The following is a 21,536-nucleotide window of genomic DNA, read 5'->3' as shown; positions in this document are numbered from 1 at the left end:
GTTGGAGGTAGTGTGGTGCTTAGCTAAGGTATGCCATGCTAATGAGGGCTTTTCAGAAGTAAAAATTGTTGGGAGGGGGGGGCACTCTTAATAGTGGGACCTGGGAACTTGAGATGCAGCCCAACATGTAGCCCCTCGCCTGCCCTATCCGTTGCTGTGTCGTTCCCATCACTTTCTTGAATTGCCCAGATTTTCACAAATGGAAACCTTAGCGAGCATCGGCGATATACAAAAATGCTCGGGTCGCCCATTGACTTCAATGGGGTTCGTTACTCGAAACGAACCCTCGAGCATCGCGAAAATTTCGTCCCGAGTAACGAGCACCGGAGCATTTTGGTGCTCGCTCATCTCTAGTAGTTATATTCCTATTACATAGGAGGCGGTATTATAGTAGTTATAGTCTTGTACATACGGGGCAGTATTATAGTAGTTATATTCTTGTACACAGGAAGCAGTATTATAGTAGTTATATTCTTGTACATAGGAGGCAGTATTATAGTAGTTATATTCTTGTTCATAGCTGGCAGTATTATAGTAGTTATATTCTTGTACATAGGGGCAGTATTATAGTAGTTATACTCTTGTACATAGGGCGCAGTATTATAGTAGTTATATTCTTGTACATAGGGGCAGTATTATAGTAGTTATATTCTTGTACATAGGGGGCAGTATTATAGTAGTTATATTCTTGTACATAGGGGGGCTGTATTATAGTAGTTATATTCTTGTACATAGGGGGCAGTATTATAGTAGTTATATTCTTGTACATAGGCGGCAGTATTATATTAGTTATATTCTTGTACATAGGGGACAGTATTATAGTAGTTATATTCTTGTTCATAGCTGGCAGTATTATAGTAGTTATATTCTTGTACATAGGGGCAGTATTATAGTAGTTATATTCTTGTACATAGGGGGCAGTAATATAGTAGTTATATTCTTGTACATAGGAGGCAGTATTATAGTAGTTATATTCTTGTTCATAGCTGGCAGTATTATAGTAGTTATATTCTTGTTCATAGAGGGCAGTATTATAGTAGTTATATTCTTGTACATAGGGGGCAGTATTATACTAGTTATATTCTTGTACATAGGGGGCAGTATTATGGTAGTTATATTCTTGTACATAGGGGGCAGTATTATACTAGTTATATTCTTGTACATAGGGGGCAGTATTATAGTAGTTATATTCTTGTACATAGGGGGCAGTATTATAGTAGTTATATTCTTGTACATAGGAGGCAGTATTATAGTAGTTATATTCTTGTACATAGGAGGCAGTATTATAGTAGTTATATTCTTGTACATAGGGGGCAGTATTATAGTAGTTATATCCTTGTACATAGGGAGCAGTATTATAGTAGTTATATTCTTGTACATAGGGGGCAGTATTATAGTAGTTATATTCTTGTACATAGGGGGCAGTATTATAGTAGTTATATCCTTGTACATAGGGAGCAGTATTATAGTAGTTATATTCGTGTACATAGGGAGCAGTATTATAGTAGTTATATTGCTGTACATAGGGGGCAGTATTATAGTAGTTATATTCTAGTACATAGGGGGCAGTATTATAGTAGTTATATTCTTGTACATAGGGGACAGTATTATAGTAGTTATATTCTTGTACATAGGGAGCAGTATTATAGTAGTTATATTCTTGTACATAGGGGGCAGTATTATACTAGTTATATTCTTGTACATAGGGGGCAGTATTATGGTAGTTATATTCTTGTTCATAGCTGGCAGTATTATAGTAGTTATATTCTTGTACATAGGAGGCAGTATTATAGTAGTTATATTCTTGTACATAGGGGGCAGTATTATAGTAGTTATATTCTTGTACATAGGAGGCAGTATTATAGTAGTTATATTCTTGTACATAGGAGGCAGTATTATAGTAGTTATATTCTTGTTCATAGCTGGCAGTATTATAGTAGTTATATTCTTGTTCATAGAGGGCAGTATTATAGTAGTTATATTCTTGTACATAGGGGGCAGTATTATAGTAGTTTTATTCTTGTACATAGGAGCAGTATTATACTAGTTATATTCTTGTACATAGGAGCAGTATTATAGTAGTTATATTCTTGTACATAGGTGGCAGTATTATAGTAGTTATATTCTTGTACATAGGAGCACTATTATAGTAGTTATATTCTTGTACATAGGGGGCAGTATTATAGTAGTTATATTCTTGTACATAGGGGGGCAGTATTATAGTAGTTATATTCTTGTACATAGGAGGCAGTATTATAGTAGTTATATTCTTGTACATAGGGGGCAGTATTATAGTAGTTATATTCTTGTACATAGGGGGCAGTATTATAGTAGTTATATTCTTGTATATAGGGGGCAGTATTATAGTAGTTATATTCTTGTATATAGGGGGCAGTATTATAATAGTTATATTCTTGTACATAAGAGGCAGTATTATAGTAGTTATATTCTTGTGCATAGGAGCAGTATTATAGTAGTTATATTCTTGTACATAGGAGGCAGTATTATAGTAGTTATATTCTTGTTCATAGCTGGCAGTATTATAGTAGTTATATTCTTGTACATAGGGGGCAGTATTATAGTAGTTATATTCTTGTACATAGGGGGCAGTATTATAGTAGTTATATTCTTGTACATAGGGGGCAGTATTATAGTAGTTATATTCTTGGACATAGGGGGCAGTTTTATAGTAGTTATATTCTTGGACATAGGGGGCAGTATTATAGTAGTTATATTCTTGTACTTAGGGGGCAGTATTATAGTAGTTATATTCTTGTACATAGGAGTAGTATTATAGTAGTTATATTCTTGTACATAGGAGTAGTATTATAGTAGTTATATTCTTGTACATAGGGGGCAGTATTATAGTAGTTATATTCTTGTACATAGGAGGCAGTATTATAGTAGTTATATTCTGGTACATAGGGGGCAGTATTATAGTAGTTATATTCGGGTACATAGGGGGCAGTATTATAGTAGTTATATTCTTGTACATAGGAGGCAGTATTATAGTAGTTATATTCTGGTACATAGGGGGCAGTATTATAGTAGTTATATTCGGGTACATAGGGGGCAGTATTATAGTAGTTATATTCTGGTACATAGGGGGCAGTATTATAGTAGTTATATTCTTGTACATAGGAGGTAGTATTATAGTAGTTATATTCTTGTACATAGGGGGCAGTAATATAGAAGTTATATTCTTGTACATAGGAGGCAGTATTATAGTAGTTATATTCTTGTACATAGGGGGCAGTATTATAGTACTTATATTCGTGTACATAGGGGGCAGTATTATAGTAGTTATATTCTTGTACATAGGGGGCAGTATTATAGTAGTTATATTCTTGTACATAGGGGCAGTATTATAGTAGTTATATTCTTGTACATAGGAGGCAGTATTATATTAGTTATATTCTTGTACATAGGAGCAGTATTATAGTAGTTATATTCTTGTACATAGGGGCAGTATTATAGTAGTTATATTCTTGTACATAGGGGGCAGTATTATAGTACTTATATTCGTGTACATAGGGGGGCAGTATTATAGTAGTTATATTCTTGTACATAGGGGGCAGTAATATAGAAGTTATATTCTTGTACATAGGAATAGCGGCCAGCAGGGTGCCGCTGCAGAAGATTCCTCTCCTCGCTCTCCCCCGCCCTTCTCTCTTGACTACTGAGGGGGAGAGCGAGGAGAGAAATCTCCTGCAGCCGCCCTGCTGTGAGCCAGTGATACTACCTTCCCTGCATCAGCCTGAGAGCAAGTGTGTGCCGGGAGGAGTGTCGGGCATCATTTGCCCAACATTCATCCCGTCTAAATGGGCCTTAACACAGAGTCTCTTTTAACACCCATTTATCTTTTGGTCAAACAGTCACAACATAAGTGGTTTTATTTACCATGTTAATATAATACTGTTGTTGTATTCTAGAATGGAACACAAGGAAATTTATGTTCAGAGATTAGGGACACGTCTACTCAGCCTGTTGTCTCCTGTGCTATACATAGTGAAACAGGGTAAAGAAGTCTGTAATAAACTACCTAGTTTTCAGAACTATAATGCCCTTTAATTAATCATTACTCTCTTTACCTGATAGTGCAGTCACTTGACATGTTACTGATGTTTAATGAGACAGTATTTCTGTTAGGGGTTATGTTCGGACCCATGGCTGTACCCTAAATTTATTTCACACCTTCCACTATAGGTCCTCTATTAAACACAGGAGTGGGCCCATAAATTGGAGTTATCAGGGGATGGCACTTTCTGGCCCTTAGGCCCTTATGACTGAGCTAATACAAAGTACCTCAGCTATATAAGAAGACACCAGTATTTTAATTGGCAGATGGCAAGTGGGGCCCTCTTACAGATTTTACATTGGGGCACTGAGTCATGTGTGAAATCTTGTCACAGTTGGAGATATTTAAAGCAAAGCAATAACCATAGAAGAAGATATTCTGTCAGGATCTCCTGCAATAAATACATTGATGGTCTAGGAAAGTCCTGTTTCTCCATGTGGAGGCTGCCAGGTTGATATAAGGAGACTTATAGACCATGCAAAGCTCTCTGGGAAATGAGGTGTATAGATGGGAGATAGAAAAATGCCTGTGTAGCACCACCAATGGAAAAGATTGTGGTTTGGCTTATATCTTTAGTCAGGCTGCAAGGCCTGTAAAAATGTTGGACCTTGAGTTGTAATGAAGCCGCCTTCTATTAGCGGCACCGCAGGAACATTTTTCATTCTCCTATATTAATTCATTCAATTCAACTTCTCTCAAGCCTGAAGAGGAAGAGGAGATTTCTTAGAGGAAACAATAAACTGCATTCACCTACATAGCAAATTGAGATAAGGAAAACCTTTGGTTTAATGGATCTTTGTGCTATGATTATATATAGTTCCTGTCAGGGGTCATTGTGGGATCCATAGCGGAACTCTAAATTTATACTGCACTTTGCAAGTCCATCTCATTAATCAGTCTTGGGTTACAAGCAATCAAAAGTTGCAACAAATGGAAATATTTAACATGAAACAAGTCCAATAAAAGAAGGCATCCTGTCTCGAACCCCATTAAAGAACTCTACATCAAGTTGTCCCAAATCTGAAATTAGTTCTTAAGGGAGCAATTAACTGATTCACATCACTGAGGTAAGAAAAGGTACTTTAGCTATTGTCAGGGGTAATGGTAAACCACATCGCCACACCCTAAAAGTATCTTGTATCTTGCAGGCCCATGAACCTAAGCTGCACTCTGGTCATAAACTCAGTTGTGGCTCTCTAGACTGGTGTCAGTCATCAATAATAGTTAGAGGTGGACATAAAGGTCCAATGTGAAACCTAAGTCATACGTAATCACTAGCGGATGATTCTAGGTGTTCCTGTAGCAGTTATGTAGTTCTTTGTGGATGAAAGTCTTTGAAGAATCATGGCGCACTTCACAAACAACGGATGACAGATTTCTTCGGCTTTCTGAGGTGAGCTCTATAATACTTATTACACTGTATGCATTGTCTCCTTCTTCTAGAAACGGTCCTGAAAAAATGTTCTCGTGGAAAGGTTCCCCTTTAGACTTCCATGTGATTTCTATCACTGAAGGATAGAAGCCAGTGGCTAGACAGACGGCATAGAGAAGGCCAGAGTCATCCGGAGATTCTTGACTACTTAAGAGAGACACAATAGGGGCCCGAACTTCTTTACCTGCAAAATATGGGAGATGAGACTGAATTAGCTACGAGTACAATGTAACAACTATGAGCCCATTATATGTGTGTACATAGGAGTATATAATTACACTCTGTCATAAACACTCCTGTGCACCCAGCAGAAGTTGTCATTTTGCTAAAAGACTTGGAATGCAGTTCCATATCAGGCAGATAAGTGAATGATGAGAGTTGTGGTGATTAGATGAACGGTCTTATCACCTGAGACCCTAAAACTGGTTCCCCCCTTGTCCTATAAGAGGCTCTCGGAGGCTCCTTGTGTGCAGTGACCTCTTCTTCCGCTTGTAGAGCTTGTTGACCACTAGACACCTCTACGACACAGGGAAGAGATGTCACCCCGTTACCAGAGTCTGAGAGTGGCGCATTATTGGGCTGTGAGAAGTTGGAGGGTCATATCCATGAATTGTCCCCCACCGGCCATTCTGACTAGACTGTTAGGAGGCGTTCGGACCAGTGGATGGGGGCATACAAAGTAATCGGGCTCAGGACACCCCATACAGACCACCAGTAGAGAGGAGCGTCTGACCAGACTATTAGGAGGTGTTGGGATCAGTGGATGAGGACACACAAGGTGACTGGGCTCAGGACCCCCCTACGGACCACCAGTAGGGAGGAGCATCTGACTAGACTGTTAGGAGGTGTTGTGACCAGTGGATGGGGGCACACAAGGTGACCGAGCTCAGGATGCCCCCTATGGATCACCAGTAGAGAGGAGCATCTGACCACAATGTTAGGAGGTGTTGGGACCAGTGGATGTGTGAGGACACACAAGGTGACCAGACTCAGGACCCCCCTACAGGCCACCATTCGAGAGGAACGTCTGACCAGACTGTTAGGAGGTGTTGGGACCAGTGGATGGGAGTACACAAGGTAACCGGGCTCAGGATGCCCCCTATGGATCACCAGTAGAGAGGAGCATCTGACCACAATGTTAGGAGGTGTTGGGACCAGTGGATGAGGGCACACAAGGTGACTGGGCTCAGGACGCCCCCTACAGACCACCAGTAGAGAGTAGCGTCTGACCAGCTAGCACATTAACTTTGCTGAGGTTCCGTTCTGCTGCCGCCACCTGCTGTGGTCACACAGGACCCCGGATTCCTTCCCCCAGAATTAGCACTGTATATAGTACATTGATGAACACTAACACCCAGGGAGAAGTACGGTGCCTGTGTGAGTACAGCGGAACAAAACCTCAGTGAAGAGAATGTGCTGGTTGGTTGGCTGAAGCTACTCAGTACAGGTGATTATTTATTAACTCCAATTGGCTTACACTGTGGGGTCACTATTAGTACGGAGGCCACTGTGGGGGACGCTATTACTACTAGGGCCACTGTGGGGGTCACTATGACTACTGAAGCCACTGTGGAGGAGAGTATTACTACTGGGGCCATTGTGGAAGTCAATATTAATACTGGTGCCACTATGGGGGTCATTATGACTACTGAAGCCACTGTGGGGGACACTATTACTACTAGGGCCACTGTGGCAGTCACTATTACTACTGGGGCCACTGTGGGGGTCAATATCACTAATGGGGACACCAATACTACTGGGGCAACTGTGGGGGTCACTGTGACTACTGAAGCCACTGTGGGGGACACTATTTCTACTTGGGCCACTGTGTGAGTCACTATTACTACTAGGGCCACTGTGGCGGACACTATTATTACTAGAGTTACTGTGGGGGGTCACTATTACTACTAGGGCTACTATGGGGGTCACTATTGCTAGTGTAGCTACTATAGGGGGTCACTATTTCTACTGGGGCCACTGCAGGGGTCATTATTACTACTAAGACCCCTGAGAGAGACACTATTACTGCTTGGGCCACTGTGGGGTTCACTATCACTACTGGGGCTACTGTGGGGGACACTATTACTAATGGGGCCACTGAGGGGGACAGTATTACTTCTGGGGACACTGAGGGGTTCACTACTACCACTGGGGCCACTGTGGGGGACACAATTACTACTGAGACCACTGTGGGGGGGTCACCATAACTACTGATGGCCACTGTGCTGAACACTATGACTACTGGGGCCAATGTGGGGGTCACTATGACTACTAGGGCCAATGTGGTGGTCACTATGATTACTAAACCACTGAAAGGGTTACCATTACTACTGAGGGCCACTGTCAGGGTCACTATTACTACTTGGGCCACTGTTCAGGTCACTGTGACTTCTGAAGCCACTGTGGGGGACAGTATTACTACTGGGGCCACTGTGGGGGTTACTATGAGCACTGGGGCCACTGTGAGGGAAACTATTACTACTGAAGCCACTGTGGGGGACACTTGCTACTGAGGCCACTGTGGGAGTCACTATGACCACTAGGGACACTATGGGGGACACCATTACTACTGGGGCCATTCGGGTCACTATGACTACTGAATCCACTGTGGGGGACACTATTTCTACTGGGGCCACTGCAGGGGTCACTATTACTACTAAGGCTACTGTGGGTGTCACTTTTACTACTGGAGCTGTGTGGGACACTATTACTACTGGGGCCACTATGGGGGTCACTATTACTACTGAATCCACTGTGGGGGACACTATTACTACTGGGGCCACTGCAGGGGTCACTATTACTACTAGGGCTACTGTGGGTGTCACTATTACTACTGGAGCTGTGTGGGACACTATTACTACTGGGGCCACTGTGGGGGTCACTATTACTACTGGGGCCACTGTAGCGGTCACTATGACTACTGTGGCCACTGTGAGGTACACTATGACTACTGGAGCCACTGCAAGGTACACTATGACTACTGGGGCCACTGTGGGGGACACTATTACTACTGCGGCAACTGCGGGGGTCACTATTACTACTGAGGCAACAGTGGGGTCACTATGAATACTGAAGGCACTGTAGAGTACACTATTACTATTGGGGACACTGCAGTAATCACTATTACTACTGTGGCCACTGTGGGGGTCACTATCACTACTGGAGCCACTGTGGGGGACACTATTACTAATAGGGCCACTGTGGGGGTAACAAATAATATTAGGGCTACTGTGGGCATCACTGTTATTACTACTAGCTACTGTGGGGGACACTGTTGCTACTGGGGCCACTATTGGGATCACTATTATGACTGGGGCCACTGTGGGGGACACTATTATTACTGGAGCCACTCTGGGGGTCAATATTACTACTAGGGTCACTGTTGTGGACACTATTACTACTGGAGCTACAATGGGGGACACTATTACTTCTGAGGCCACTGTGGGTGTCACTATTACTACTGGGGCCATTGTGGGGGGTCACTATGACTACCGAAGCCACTGTGGGGGGCAATAATACTACTGGAGCCACTGTGGGAGGCACTAATACTACTAGTGAGACACTACTAGGGGGACACTACTAGGAGGACACTACTAGGGGGACACTACTAGGGGGCCACTATTACTACTGAAACCATTTAGTGGACAGTATTACTACTGGGGCCACTATTGAGGTCCTTATTACTACAGAAGCCACTGTGGTTGTCAATATGACCACTGAAGGTACTGTGGAGGACACTATTACAACTGGGGCCACTGTGGGGGTCACTATGACTACTGAAGCCATTGTGAGGGACACTAATACTACTAGGGCCACCGTGGGAGTCACTATTACTACTAGGTCCACTATGGGGGATACTATTACCACTGAAGCCACTGTGGGGACAGTATTACTACTGGGGCCACTATGGGGGTCACTATGACCACTGAAGTTACTGTGGAGGACACTGTTACTACTGTGGCCACTGTGGGAGTCACAATTACTAGTGGGGCCACTGACTATTGAAACAACTATGATGGACAATATTACTACTGGGGCCACTGTGGGAGTCACTATGACTATTTGGGCCACCGTGAGGGTCACTATGACTACTGGAGCCATTGTGGGGGACACTATTATTTTTGGGGCCACTGGGGGAAACTATTACTACTGGGTCCACTGTGGGGGCACTAGGACTACTGAAGCCACTGAGGGGGACGCTTTCACTACTGAGGCCACTGTGGGTGTCACTATGACCACTCAAGGTATTGTGGAGGACACTATTACAACTGGGGCCACTGTGGGAGTCACTATGACTACTGAAGCCACTGTGAGGGACACTATTACTACTGCGGCCACTGTGGGAGTCACTATTACTACTTGGGCCACTGTGGGGGACACTATTACTACTGAGGCCACTGCGGGGGACAATACTACTACTGGGGCCACTGTGGGAGGCACTATTACTACTGGCGACACTATTACTACTGGGGCTACTGTGGGGGTCACTATTACTGCTCAGGCCACTGTGGGGGTTACTATGACTACTGGAGCCACTGCGGGAGTCACTATGACTACTGAAGCCACTGTGGGGGACACGAGTACTACTGGGGCCACTGTGGGAGTCATTATGACTACTGAAGCCACTGTGGGGTCCACTAATACTACAGGGGCCACTGTGGGGGTCACTTTGACTACTGAGGCTACTGCGGGGGTCACTATGACTACTGAGGCCACTGCAAGGGACAATACTACTACTGGGGCCACCGTGGGAGTCACTATTACTACTGGGGACACTATTACTACTGGGGCTACTGTGGGGGTCACTATTACTGCTCAGGCCACTGTGGGGGTCACTATGACTACTGGAGCCACTGCGGGGGTCACTATGACTACTGAAGCCACTGTGGGGGACACGAGTACTACTGGGGCCACTGTGGGAGTCACTATTACTATTGGAGCCGCTGGGAGACACTATTACTACTAGAACCACTGTGGGGACACTATTACTACTGTGGCCACTGTGGGAGTCACTATTACTAGTGTGGCCCCTGTGGGGGTCACTATGACTACTGAAGCAACTGTGATGGACACTATTACTACTGGCGCCACTGTGGGAATCACTATTACTACTAGGGCACTGTGGGGGTCACTATGACTACTGAAGCAACTGTGATGGACACTATTACTACTGGGGCCATGGAGGGAATCACTATTACTACTAGGGCACTGTGGGGGTCACTATGAGTATTTGGGCTACTGTGAGGGTCACTATATCTACTGGAGCCATTGTGTGGGACACTATTATTACTGGGGCCACTGGGGGACAGTATTACTACTGGGGACACTGTGGGGGCACTATGACTACTGAAGCCACTGTGGGGGACACTTTTACTACTTGGGCCACTGTGGGAGTCACTATTACTACTAGGACCACTATGGGCGTCACTGTTGCTACTGGGGCCACTGTGGGGGTGACTATTACTACTGAAGCCACTGTGGGGGACACGAATACTACTGGGGCCATTGGGGGACACTATTACTACTGGGGCCACTGTGGGGGTCACTATGACTACTGAAGCCACTGTGAGGGACACTATTACTACTTGGGCCACTGTGGGAGTCACTATTACTACTAGGGCACTGTGGGGGTCACTATGACTATTTGGAGCACTGTAAGGGTCACTATGACTACTGGAGCCATTGTGGGGGACACTTACTACTGGGGCCACTGGGGGACATTATTACTACTGGGGACACTGTGGGGACACTAGGACTACTGAAGCCACTGTGGGGGACACTTTTACTACTTGGGTAACTGTGGGGGACACTTTTCCTTCTAAGGCCACTGTAGGAGACATTGTTACTACTGAGGCCACTGTGGGGGACATTGTTACTACTGAGACCACTGTGGGGGTCACAATGACTACTGAAGGCACTGTGAAGGACAATATTAGTACTGGGGCCACTGTGGGAGTCACTATTACTACTGGGACCACTGTGGGGGTCACTATTACTACTTTGACCGCTCTGGGGGTCACTATTACTGCTGGGGCCACTGTGGGGGTCACTATGAGTAGTGAACCCACTATGAGGGACACTATTACTACTAGGCCCACTGTGGAAGTCACTATTACTATTAGGGCCACTGTGGGGGTCACTATTACTACTAGGGCACTGTGGGGGTCACTATTACTACTGAAGCTACTGTCGGGGACACTATTACAATCTGGACCACTGAGTGGGTCACTATTACTTCTGAAGTAATTATTTGGGACACTTTTAATACATTAATACTGGGGTCACTACTAAGGGTACCAAAATAATGGAGTTAAAGACAAATGTTGTTGGGGACCACGCCTCCACACCACACCCCCTTTTATCTTGGCCTGTACTTTTTGTGACAAAGGTGCAACCTTAGTGTCTACTAGGTCTGTCGTATGTGATACTGTATGCTAAGCTTATATATCTAAGATTGTCATGTGCAATACAATGCTGATGAACTGGTGTATCTAAGCCCGATATGTGTGATACTGTCTGCTGAGATGCTGTATCTAAACCTATCATGTGTGATCCTATTGTTACGTGTCGCTCCTGGGACCTGTAGTTCTATGGGTTTCCTGGAGCACACTTCCACAGGTGAGGATTTGGTTGGCTGGGAGTGGGGATACTCCAATCACCACTGGTCTGTGCAGGTAAGTTGCAGCCCCCTTGGGTGCCGGTCATTCATCCCTCCCTTCTCAGTCCCTGGTGGCTTGTGTCATGCATGCTGCTTGTTTGAGTTGCTGCCCCAGCTTCCCTGAAGATGGTGTGGACCCCTGATCTGCGGCCCCCAGACATGGCCTGTAGGTTGTCTGGTGGGTGAGATCCGACACGGTTCGTGTTTCCCTGTGTTTGTATGCCCGTCCGGTCTATGTTTGCGGTTGGTGTCCGGTATGTCTGCACGTCCCAACTCCCCCTTCTCCTCACCTTTCATACAATTCCATTGCGCTCCCGTAGGTCATTGTTCCTACGGCCAGCACAGATGTAGCAACTATGTATCTAATTCGAGGTGTATCTAAGCCTATGATGTGTGATACTCACCACCATACACACTGAGCTGCATTCCATCCCCCCAGACTGGATAGGAGCCATTCCTTGTGAGGAGACACCAGTAGAGGGCGCTGTCCTGCACAGTGACATTTGTGACCTGCAGTAAATGAACATGGCTGCCATTCCTGATTGACTGGTAGCGTGGTGGAGATGCACCAGACCAGCGGACGCTGGAGTCATTCAAGTGGGAGAGAAGGTAGACGGGCGCAGCACTTGGCAACTGCTTGAACCAGTGAATACTGACATCCTGAATCTCCCCGCTGCCGTCCAGCAGACATCCCAGAACTGCCGTGCTGCCCTCCGACACAGAGGTGTGCTTGTACTGGTGAGGTCCAATGGGGGTGGTGCCTTCAATACAGTAAGCAACAATAAAGTGTCATCAGAGAGGCGACAATCACAGGCTCATCTATTTTAAGTTTTAGGTGAAAAATCTAGATAAAACTTCCAGAAATATTCCAGTTTTCACAAGGGCCACTGCAGCAGATCTAGGAGCTCACTTGTTAGCTTTGCTGTGTAGACTGGGACAGAGTAAGCAGAGTCATTTTGTTACAATTAGAATTATGGGTAGCGTCGGGGCCGGTGTCAGCACTTTCCAAAACCGGGCAGATGCTGGAACTCACTGAGCCAGAGGAATGGGGCCACTCCACTTGCTGACCAAAGATGGGTTACAAAGGGGCCCGCGCTCGGCGGTCAGGCACAGTAGTCGGGGCCCCTGATTTTAATTTGAAGTGTGTTTAATTAATTAAAATAAAGTCCATCCCACACTCCTGTGTTGCTCCCCGCAGCTGTAATGTGTATTCAGTCCGCTGCTGTACGATCATGTGCTAATCACATGACCAGCGTAGTCCATTCCTGGCCTCAGTGTTACCGATCATGTGTTTGTCACATGACCGCACAATATGGAAGTAGTGGGGGACAGTGCCCCCAGTACAGCTGCTGGGGAGTGACACAGGGGGTGGTGGTATGGACTTTAAAAAATTTTTTTTACATCCACGGGGACATTAGGAGCATTATTACTAAGTGAGGCATTTTTACCGTGTGAGGGTCACTATAAGCAGTATTTATTGTGTGGGGTCTACAGGAGGCACATAAATGGGGCCAGTAATGCTGTGTGGGGTACCACAGGTGGCATTATTATTATCTTGGGTGCCATAGAAGGGGGTGGGGGCTGTAAAGCAGTGGATAACTTAGGGAGCCAAAGATACCAACGACAGAGGAAGAAGTCTCCAGGCTCCTTTCCGCTGCCCGCCCTACCACCTGCACTAGCGACCCTCTCCCCTCTCACCTCCTCCACTCCCTTTCCCCAGCTCTCATCACTCACCTTACCACAATCTGCGACCTCTCCCTAACCTCTGGCACTTTTCCCTCCTCATTCAAACACTCCATTATATCCCCTCTGCTTAAAAAACCAACCCTGGACCCGACTAATGCTGCTAACTACCGACCCGTCTCAAACCTCCCCTTTATCTCCAAATTACTGGAACGCCTGGTCTACTCCCGGCTTACTCGCTTTCTCTCTGACAACTCGCTCCTCGACCCCCTCCAGTCTGGTTTCCGCTCTCTACACTCCACCGAAACTGCCCTTACAAAAGTAACAAATGACCTGATGACTGCAAAGTCGAGAGGTGACTACTCCCTACTAATCCTCCTTGACCTGTCTGCTGCATTTGACACTGTCGACCATAATCTCCTTCTCACTATGCTCCAATCTATTGGTCTAAAGGATACTGCTCTCTCCTGGTTCTCCTCCTACCTCTCTGACCGCTCTTTCAGTGTTTCCTTTGCTGGTTCTATCTCTGATCCACTTCCTCTCGCTGTCGGGGTACCCCAGGGCTCGGTCCTTGGTCCCCTTCTTTTCTCTATCTATACTGCCCCAATTGGACAAACCATCCACAGATTCAGCCTCCAATACCATCTCTATGCTGACGACACCCAACTATACACCTCCTCTCGTGAGATCTCTGGACCATTCCTCCAAAATATCACCGACTGTCTGTCCGCTGTCTCTAACACTATGTCCTCCTCTTTTCTCAAACTAAACCTCTCTAAAACTGACCTCCTTGTCTTTCAACCTTCTAACCGACCTCCCCTCAACATCTCCATTCCAGTGTCTGGCACCATCAAAACCCTCAGACGGCATGCCCGATGCCTTGGGGTCACACTGGACTCTGACCTCTCCTTTGCCCCCCATATCCAATCTCTGGCCCAAACATGCCACATGCACCTCAGAAATATTGCTAAAATCCGTCCGTTCCTAACCACGGACACGCTAAAGACGCTCGTGGTTGCCCTCATCCACTCCCGGCTTGACTACTGCAACTCGGTACTCATCGGCCTCCCCCGCACTAGACTCGCTCCGCTCCAATCCATACTAAATGCAGCAGCTAGGCTCATTTTTCTATCCAGCCGTTACTCAGACGCCTCTGCATTATGCCAGTCGCTGCATTATGCCAGTCGCTGCATTATGCCAGTCGCTGCATTGGCTGCCCATCCACTGCAGAACTAAATTTAAACTCCTCTACCTCACCCACAAAGCTCTGCATGGTGCTGCGCCACCATACATCGCCTCCCTCCTGTCAGTACACCACCATACATCGCCTCCCTCCGGTCAGTACACCACCATACATCGCCTCCCTACTGTCAGTATACCACCATACATCACCTCCCTACTGTCAGTACACCACCATACATCGCCTCCCTACTGTCAGTACACCACCATACATCGCCTCCCTACTGTCAGTACACCAGCATACATCGCCTCCCTACTGTCAGTACACCACCATACATCGCCCCCCTCCTGTCAGTACACCACCATACATCACCTCCCTCCTGTCAGTACACCACCATACATCGCCTCCCTCCTGTCAGTACACCACCATACATCGCCTCCCTCCTGTCAGTACACCACCATACATCGCCTCCCTCCTGTCAGTACACCACCATACATCGCCTCCCTCCTGTCAGTACACCACCATACATCGCCTCCCTCCTGTCAGTACACCACCATACATCGCCTCCCTCCTGTCAGTACACCACCATACATCGCCTCCCTCCTGTCAGTACACCACCATACATCACCCCCCTCCTGTCAGTACACCACCATACATCGCCTCCCTCCTGTCAGTACACCACCATACATCGCCTCCCTCCTGTCAGTACACCACCATACATCGCCTCCCTCCTGTCAGTACACCACCATACATCGCCTCCCTACTGTCAGTACACCACCATACATCGCCTCCCTCCTGTCAGTACACCACCATACATCGCCTCCCTCCTGTCAGTACACCAGCATACATCGCCTCCCTACTGTCAGTACACCACCATACATCGCCTCCCTACTGTCAGTACACCACCATACATTGCCTCCCTACTGTCAGTACACCACCATACATCGCCTCCCTACTGTCAGTACACCACCATACATTGCCTCCCTACTGTCAGTACACCACCATACATCGCCTCCCTACTGTCAGTACACCACCATACATCTCCTCCCTACTGTCAGTACACCACCATACATCGTCTCCCTACTGTCAGTACACCACCATACATCGCCTCCCTCCTGTCAGTACACCACCATACATCGCCTCCCTACTGTCAGTACACCAGCATACATCGCCTCCCTACTGTCAGTACACCACCATACATCGCCTCCCTACTGTCAGTACACCACCATACATCGCCTCCCTACTGTCAGTACACCACCATACATCGCCTCCCTACTGTCAGTACACCACCATACATCGCCTCCCTCCTGTCAGTACACCACCATACATCGCCTCCCTACTGTCAGTACACCACCATACATCGCCTCCCTACTGTCAGTACACCACCATACATCGCCTCCCTCCTGTCAGTACACCAGCATACATCGCCTCCCTACTGTCAGTACACCACCATACATCGCCTCCCTACTGTCAGTACACCACCATACATCGCCTCCCTACTGTCAGTACACCACCATACATCGCCTCCCTCCTGTCAGTATACCACCATACATCGCCTCCCTACTGTCAGTACACCACCATACATCGCCTCCCTACTGTCAGTACACCACCATACATCACCTCCCTACTGTCAGTACACCACCATACATCGCCTCCCTCCTGTCAGTACACCACCATACATCGCCTCCCTACTGTCAGTACACCACCATACATCGCCTCCCTACTGTCAGTACACCACCATACATCACCTCCCTACTGTCAGTACACCACCATACATCGCCTCCCTCCTGTCAGTACACCACCATACATCACCTCCCTCCTGTCAGTACACCACCATACATTACCTCCCTCCTGTCAGTACACCACCATACATCGCCTCCCTACTGTCCGTACACCACCCAGCCCGCTCACTCCGATCGGCTAACACACTCAGACTAAACGCCCCTGTAATACGAACCTCTCATGCTCGCCTACAGGACTTCACCAGAGCAGCACCCATCCTCTGGAACGCTCTACCCCAAGGCATCCCGACAATTCCCAATGCACGAAATTTCAGACGTGCCTTAAAAACGCACCTCTTCAGGGAAGCATACCAAATCCCCTGACCTAGTCCCTCGCCCCTCCCTATGGTGCTCCACCTGTTTGCCTTCTAATAATTGATCTGCACATGAAATCCCCTATTGCCTGTGTTCCCCACCCCCTGCATCTCCTGTACCACCCTCAACCCATTTGTGTCTAACCCAATGTACCTTATATTGTAATTGTATTGTTTGCATTTATCCAGGCCTGAAAGCGCTGCGGAATAAGTTGGCGCCATACAAATAAAGATTATTATATTATTATTATTATTATATCTGTGCCAAATTCCACAGAGACAAGTTGTGGCCAGGAGAAGTCATCATGGTGGTCTGGGCTGGATACAGAAGAAAAGGGAAACTGAACAACTCCAGTCAGAGAGGATATCACCTGAGATTACTGTATATAATGGTACTGTAATCACTTCCTAGGGCTGCAGAGCGCCTTTGTAGAGCTGCTATCTACCGCTATATGGTCACTGTATGCGGTGCTGAAGAGCGGCCACTGAGACTATGTTGTCCAAGGGCCCGCATGAACCTGGAGCCGGCCCTGGGTAGAGTGCATGCAGTGTCCTTGCAGAGGTGTTGGCAGCAATTGATGACCGTATTCTGTACGCAGCCCCCTTCTGAGAAGGTCGGCTCCACCGGACGCAGCGTCAGCCACTGGTAGATGGGCGCGGTGCTAGAAGTGACACCCTGGAGGTCGTGGGAGAAGACGCCGTGCAGCGAGGAAGAGCCTGAGTGACACAGATGTTGGGGAGCGCTCTCACCACAAGTGGCCCTGCGAACCCGGCGGGGGGCTAGTGACCCTGGGGGGACGGCTGCCATTTACTGTGCCAACCATTCTACCAACGTGTGACCGTGACCGGTCTGCAACGTGCGCTCTACATTCCCTCACAGCGCCGCTCTCATGGGAGTCAGGCTCTAACGATGGGAGGGATGGCAGGACTTACCTGGAAGCAGCAGCCACGTCAGCAGGCAGGCAGCGGCGGCGGTGGCGGACCTCATGGCGTGGAGTTAGCTGGATGTCGGTTGGTTCTTTAGATCGGATACAAAAATCTGGAGTCCGGAAACCTATAAAGAGAGCGGCATTATCACCCCCATCCGCAGACCTCTCCAGCAGGGGGCGCTCTTCTGTCAGACAGGCGGGCTCCCCAAACCGCAGTAAGCAAGTGAGGGGCGAAATCCCCTATAGGACATGTTGTCTCCCTTAAAGGGGTGGCTGGGGGGGGGGGGGGAGGGGGGAGAAGGCAGCGCCCCCCGCTGCTCGGATGATGTCATTGAATGACCCACCAACGTAGGGTCTCAGAGGTCCCATCCTGCAGTGTCTGTAGGGTGACCCCAGCAGCAGGACCTCGTCAGGGGACCCCAGATTGTGGACCACAGGCCAATGTCCCTAAATCCAGGGGTGCCGTCTGCAGGGTCCGAGCTGTCCAGCAGGGGGCATAAGACCCAGCACAGAATATGGGAAGCTGTGACCCCCAACCACACAGCAAACACATCCGCAGGAACGCGGGAAACTCTGCTGCACTGCAGGAAATACCACGTAGACAGGGTGATACGGAGCCGCCCGCTGTATCTAAGCCCACTGTGTGTGATACTATGTGGGTGCATGCTGGGGGTTGTAGTCCTCTATACAGAGTATAGTAGTATAGCGTTACAGCATGCTGGGGGTTGTAGTCCCCCATGTACAGAGTATAGTAGTATAACGTTACAGCATGCTGGGGGTTGTAGTCCCCCATGTACAGAGTATAGTAGTATAGCCTTACAGCATGCTGGGGGTTGTAGTTCTCCATGTACAGAGTATAGTAGTATAGCATTACAGCATGCTGGGGGTTGTACTCCTCCATATACAGAGTATAGTAGTATAGCATTACAGCATGCTGGGGGTTGTAGTCCCCCATGTACAGAGTATAGTAGTATAGCGTTACAGCATGCTGGGGGTTGTAGTCCCCCATGTACAGAGTATAGTAGTATAGCGTTACAGCATGCTGGGGGTTGTAGTCCCCCATGTACAGAGTATAATAGTATAGCGGTACAGCATGCTGGGGGTTGTAGTTCTCCATGTACAGAGTATAGTAGTATAGCATTACAGCATGCTGGGGGTTGTAGTCCCCCATGTACAGAGTATAATAGTATAGCGGTACAGCATGCTGGGGGTTGTAGTTCTCCATGTACAGAGTATAGTAGTATAGTGTTACATCATGCTGGGGGTTGTAGTCCTCTATATAGAGTATAGTAGTATAGCATTACAGCATGCTGGGGGTTGTACTCCTCCATATACAGAGTATAGTAGTATAGCATTACAGCATGCTGGGGGTTGTAGTCCCCCATGTACAGAGTATAGTAGTATAGCATTACAGCATGCTGGGGGTTGTAGTGCTCCATATACAGAGTATAGTAGTATAGCATTACAGCATGCTGGGGGTTGTAGTCCTATATACAGAGTATATTAGTATAGCATTACAGCATGCTGGGGGTTGTAGTTCTCCATGTACAGAGTATAGTAGTATAGCATTACAGCATGCTGGGGGTTGTAGTCCTCCATGTACAGAGTATAGTAGTATAGCGTTACATCATGCTGGGGGTTGTAGTCCCCCATATACAGAGTATAGTAGTATAGCATTACAGCATGCTGGGGGTTGTAGTCCTCCATGTACAGAGTATAGTAGTATAGCGGTACAGCATGCTGGGGGTTGTAGTTCTCCATGTACAGAGTATAGTAGTATAGCATTACAGCATGCTGGGGGTTGTAGTCCCCCATGTACAGAGTATAGTAGTATAGTATTACAGCATGCTGGGGGTTGTAGTTCTCCATGTACAGAGTATAGTAGTATAGCATTACAGCATGCTGGGGGTTGTAGTCCCCCATGTACAGAGTATAGTAGTATAGCATTACAGCATGCTGGGGGTTGTAGTTCTCCATGTACAGAGTATAGTAGTATAGCGGTACAGCATGCTGGGGGTTGTAGTTCTCCATGTACAGAGTATAGTAGTATAGCATTACAGCATGCTGGGGGTTGTAGTCCCCATGTACAGAGTATAGTAGTATAGCGTTACAGCATGCTGGGGGTTGTAGTCCCCCATATACAGAGTATAGTAGTATAGCATTACAGCATGCTGGGGGTTGTAGTTCTCCATGTACAGAGTATATTAGTATAGCATTACAGCATGCTGGGGGTTGTAGTTCTCCATGTACAGAGTATAGTAGTATAGCATTACAGCATGCTGGGGGTTGTAGTCCCCCATGTACAGAGTATAGTAGTATAGCATTACAGCATGCTGGGGGTTGTAGTGCTCCATATACAGAGTATAGTAGTATAGCATTACAGCATGCTGGGGGTTGTAGTCCTATATACAGAGTATATTAGTATAGCATTACAGCATGCTGGGGGTTGTAGTTCTCCATGTACAGAGTATAGTAGTATAGCATTACAGCATGCTGGGGGTTGTAGTCCTCCATGTACAGAGTATAGTAGTATAGCGTTACATCATGCTGGGGGTTGTAGTCCCCCATATACAGAGTATAGTAGTATAGCATTACAGCATGCTGGGGGTTGTAGTCCTCCATGTACAGAGTATAGTAGTATAGCGTTACAGCATGCTGGGGGTTGTAGTTCTCCATGTACAGAGTATAGTAGTATAGCATTACAGCATGCTGGGGGTTGTAGTCCTCCATGTACAGAGTATAGTAGTATAGCGGTACAGCATGCTGGGGGTTGTAGTTCTCCATGTACAGAGTATAGTAGTATAGCATTACAGCATGCTGGGGGTTGTAGTCCCCCATGTACAGAGTATAGTAGTATAGTATTACAGCATGCTGGGGGTTGTAGTTCTCCATGTACAGAGTATAGTAGTATAGCATTACAGCATGCTGGGGGTTGTAGTCCCCCATGTACAGAGTATAGTAGTATAGCATTACAGCATGCTGGGGGTTGTAGTCCTCCATGTACAGAGTATAGTAGTATAGCGGTACAGCATGCTGGGGGTTGTAGTTCTCCATGTACAGAGTATAGTAGTATAGCATTACAGCATGCTGGGGGTTGTAGTCCCCATGTACAGAGTATAGTAGTATAGCGTTACAGCATGCTGGGGGTTGTAGTCCCCCATATACAGAGTATAGTAGTATAGCATTACAGCATGCTGGGGGTTGTAGTCCCCCATGTACAGAGTATAGTAGTATAGCGGTACAGCATGCTGGGGGTTGTAGTTCTCCATGTACAGAGTATAGTAGTATAGCATTACAGCATGCTGGGGGTTGTAGTCCCCCATGTACAGAGTATAGTAGTATAGCACTACAGCATGCTGGGGGTTGTAGTTCTCCATGTACAGAGTATAGTAGTATAGCATTACAGCATGCTGGGGGTTGTAGTCCCCCATATACAAAGTATAGTAGTATAGCATTACAGCATGCTGGGGGTTGTAGTGCT

The 21,536-nt window shown here is 46.9% G+C and overlaps 1 protein-coding gene across 1 annotated transcript; it reads right to left on the bottom strand.

Moving 5' to 3' along the window:
• Positions 1-4,882: 4,882 nt before the first annotated feature.
• LOC136579661 (M1-specific T cell receptor beta chain-like) lies at positions 4,883-18,281 on the bottom strand. The gene is made up of 3 exons (XM_066579709.1): positions 18,060-18,281; positions 12,573-12,929; positions 4,883-5,694 (listed from the first exon to the last, which is right to left on the bottom strand). Exons 1-3 carry the CDS (start codon positions 18,112-18,114, stop codon positions 5,366-5,368), a joined length of 741 nt encoding a protein of 246 aa, XP_066435806.1. The 5' UTR covers positions 18,115-18,281; the 3' UTR covers positions 4,883-5,365.
• Positions 18,282-21,536: the final 3,255 nt, after the last annotated feature.

This window comes from Eleutherodactylus coqui, chromosome 10, assembly GCF_035609145.1.
Source record: "Eleutherodactylus coqui strain aEleCoq1 chromosome 10, aEleCoq1.hap1, whole genome shotgun sequence".
NCBI classification, from domain to species: Eukaryota; Metazoa; Chordata; class Amphibia; order Anura; family Eleutherodactylidae; genus Eleutherodactylus; species Eleutherodactylus coqui.
The sequence above is the reverse complement of the archived record's forward strand: the minus strand, read 5'-3'. Positions and strand labels throughout refer to the sequence as shown.